Source organism: Vulpes lagopus, unplaced genomic scaffold (genome assembly GCF_018345385.1).
Source record: "Vulpes lagopus strain Blue_001 unplaced genomic scaffold, ASM1834538v1 ctg1082, whole genome shotgun sequence".
Lineage (NCBI taxonomy): Eukaryota > Metazoa > Chordata > Mammalia > Carnivora > Canidae > Vulpes > Vulpes lagopus.
In genome coordinates this window covers 1-3,143 of record NW_024570362.1, presented here as the reverse complement: position 1 = coordinate 3,143, position 3,143 = coordinate 1, and the positions used below count along the sequence as shown (strand labels likewise).

The window sequence follows — 3,143 nt, the reverse complement described above, 5'->3', positions numbered from 1 at the left end:
GCAGTCCTCACGCGTTTCTCTCCAAGAGCTCACAGTGTCTTCCGAAAACGCCACAATTAACAAGCTATCCAACAGACACCTTCCACTGCATCTCAGCAGTTATTTCAAGATCGTTTGATAACCAGAAATAACAAAGGCTACCACTGTTTTAGCCACAGTCTTCATGTGCAAATTTTAAGCAAATATACAACTATTACAAACGGACTAGGACAACAGTTTGCCACTAATAATTACATAGACACAACTTGTTGGAGGAGTGTAACTGCCAACAAATGAAGCTGGAAAATTTATTATGTTCCTTTTTATAAGGTTAAAAAAAAAAAAAAAGGACAAATACTTATCCCTTACACCATTTTAGGGAAAATGAAGATAGTGGTTAGTGTCTCTAACAAAGACAATTCTGGCTCCAGTTTTCAGAGAAAACTCAGTGAAGTGAACGCCCAGAAAACCCACTCTGACACATGCACAGCGCTCAACAGTTTGTAAAACTAGACTGCTCGTTCGTGCTTTATCTGATTAACCTCCGCGCGCGTGCGCGGTGTAACATTGTCATTTTACGGCAAATGAGGAGTTCTAGCTTCAAGTCCAGAGCATTGACACACTCCAAAGCGGATCGGAAAAAAAAATAAATATCATGTTCCTCGAGCCACGGGAAACGTCACCAGCGAGGAGGGTGAAAAAACTAAGGTGACTCGGGTCGTGCCCCGCGGCAGCTCCTGCACTCCCCAAACCAGAGCCGGCTCGGGCTGGCTGGCTGCTGAGGCACCTGCTTTCCTTGCCGGGCTCTCCAGTAGCGGCTCGGGGCCGCCGGGCCGCGGCGCCGGCACCTGGCTGCGGAGCTCATGGTGCTGATCACCGCGCTCTGGTACTGGCCCGCTCCGTGTGATGCCAGCAGCTTTCTCGATCTCCCGCACCTGCCGCTTGCTGATCCGCAGCTCGCCTTCCAATTTCTCACCTTCCGCCTCAGCTGGGCCAGCTGGGCTCGGGGACGGCGGCCCGACGGCGGGGCCTCGGAGGGCCATGGGCCCGGCGCGGGCGGGGGCGGGGCCGGGGGCGCTCCACGGAGCCGGCCGCCGGCGGGGGGCCTCAGGCCGCTGAGGCGCGCGGACGCGGAGGGTGGTCACGGGCCGGGCCCCGGCCGCACCAGCGGCCGTGGCCATGACGTGGCGCTCCCGCCCGCATGCGAGGAGGGAAGAGGATGGGCGCAGGCACCGCCAGCATCCGGAAACGCGGAGACTATGTCGGTACCTCCCGGCGGACGGACAGAGCTGGGGAAACGCCGCAGAAATGATCGGCGCCCGGGCAGCGGGGCCGGACGCACTCGAAGGACCCCTGGCTGAGCCGGAAGCGGCGCGCGCGGGCGGTGGCGGGGCGAGCCTGGAGGAAGATACGGGTTTTTTTTTTACCTTGCGAAGGGCCCTGCGGGCGCACGCGCGGCCTCCACCTGGCGCCCCTGGAGTCCTTTCAATTGCGGGTGCCAAGTTGACTGCGGGCCACCTGCCTGCAGGGTCGCTGCCTTGGTCCAGGTTTTTAAACACTTGCCGAGTCGGGTGGAGCGCGAGTTTCCGCCTCCATCTTAGGTTCTTCCAGCTGCACTAAGAATAGAATTTACTGAGGAGGCTATAATAAGGAAAAATTTAATTTATAGGGCATAGATATGAGGAAATCCACATAGGACATGAAAATGTAGATAGCGTACGATGAGCTCACGCGGGAGTAAAAACGTGAGGAGTCAGACTTCAGAGGGGGTGATTGCACGGAGTCTGTTGAGCGGTTAGGTGTCTGCCCCACCGCACAGATAAAACTCTCTCTGTAGTAAGCCTGATTTCGGGAAAGACCCCAGTCTTGCCGGTTATCTGGTGCGGTTTAATGGAGGACAAAGGTTGCCCAGCGGCTCTGCCTGCGGCCACGCAGCGAGCAGGAAGCTTCCGCGCTCCGTGCACTCCGTCTCCCACTTGGGCAGTCTTCGTTCTGCAGCACTTTGCAGGTTAGTCAACGCAGACTCCAAAATTATTTTGTTCAGGTTTACAGGATAACGCTCGGCCAGAGCACAAACATAGATTCTCTGAGGATCAGCTTCCTTAATCATTCTGCTGATGCTTTGAACGTAGGCCCCCGAAACGCAAAGCAGATTCATTAGGTCTGGAGTTGCAGGACGGAGCATCCTGGTAGGAAAATAAGCATCTAAATTCTGTGAATGAAACGGGGGAGAAAAATGTCTGGTTCACGGTTTATTGGTGTTTCACTGTGTGAGAAATGACCTTGTGGAGGTGAGAAATTAAGGCCATTTCAAGGCCATTCCACTTTAAGCGTTAGCACAAGTTCTAGGCCATCCAGGCCCCTGTGAATAGGAGTGAAAACTTCCTTACTTCAGTTACAGGGAAAAAAAAAAAACATAAACTGCTCTACAGCTTAAGGTCCTTAAAAATCCCAATATTAGAATGAGAACGGAGCCAGCCAGTGGGGGGAAGGAACCATATCAGTATGAGAAAAGAGATCAATGCACTTGAAAGCCCATATCGAATGTTACAGAATCTTGAGCTATTCCTCCCCACCCCCCCCCCTTCTGGAGGTCCTAGACCAGCCCATAAATCTTAGCTGAAACCCACTGTTTTTCCCACCCTTGGGGTCCAAGTCCCTGCTGCTCCGCTGGCTAGGGTTGCACTTGGACCAAGCTCGAGCTTGTAAATCAACCCTTCGTGTGTTTGGATGGGGGTCGGCTCCCTTGGTGGAGTTTCTTGGATTGCAGTATTGGGCCACCAACGCTTGTTTCAACCGGCCTTTAACTGATGAGGGCCCTCCTGAAACATTCTTCCTCAGCGAAGTGGATCAGGACCCATGGTCTGGAGCCCGAGTGCTGTTGGGCCTGAGGCCTCGGGGTCAGCACCCACCTCTTGCAGTCCTATTCCCAGGGTCCAGCACAGTGCCTGTCGCAGAGCTAGGTATCCTTAGTGTTGCTGAACACAGCCAAACAAAAAATAAAAACAAAAACAACAAAATAAAGGTAGGCGCTTCAAGCCATGTTGGGTGTAGGAGATTATAAAAAATAAAATAAAAGACTTTTCCAAAGCCCACTCGATGATTTCTGTTTATAATCCGACACCCACCTTGCTATAAGTGTGGCTGGCAATTTGTGTGTTATG

The 3,143-nt window shown here is 53.1% G+C and overlaps 1 protein-coding gene across 1 annotated transcript; it reads right to left on the bottom strand.

The window, feature by feature from the left end:
- Positions 1-632: 632 nt before the first annotated feature.
- Positions 633-1,160, bottom strand: LOC121483782 (skin secretory protein xP2-like). The gene has a single exon (XM_041742341.1). The coding sequence runs from the start codon at positions 1,158-1,160 to the stop codon at positions 633-635; it is 528 nt and encodes a 175-aa protein (XP_041598275.1).
- Between the last annotated feature and the right edge of the window lie 1,983 nt (positions 1,161-3,143).

What these genes read in the sequence shown, in the direction of transcription:
- LOC121483782 (XM_041742341.1), bottom strand. Translation starts at nt 1,160, where the DNA reads ATGGCCACGGCCGCTGGTGCGGCCGGGGCCCGGCCCGTGACCACCCTC.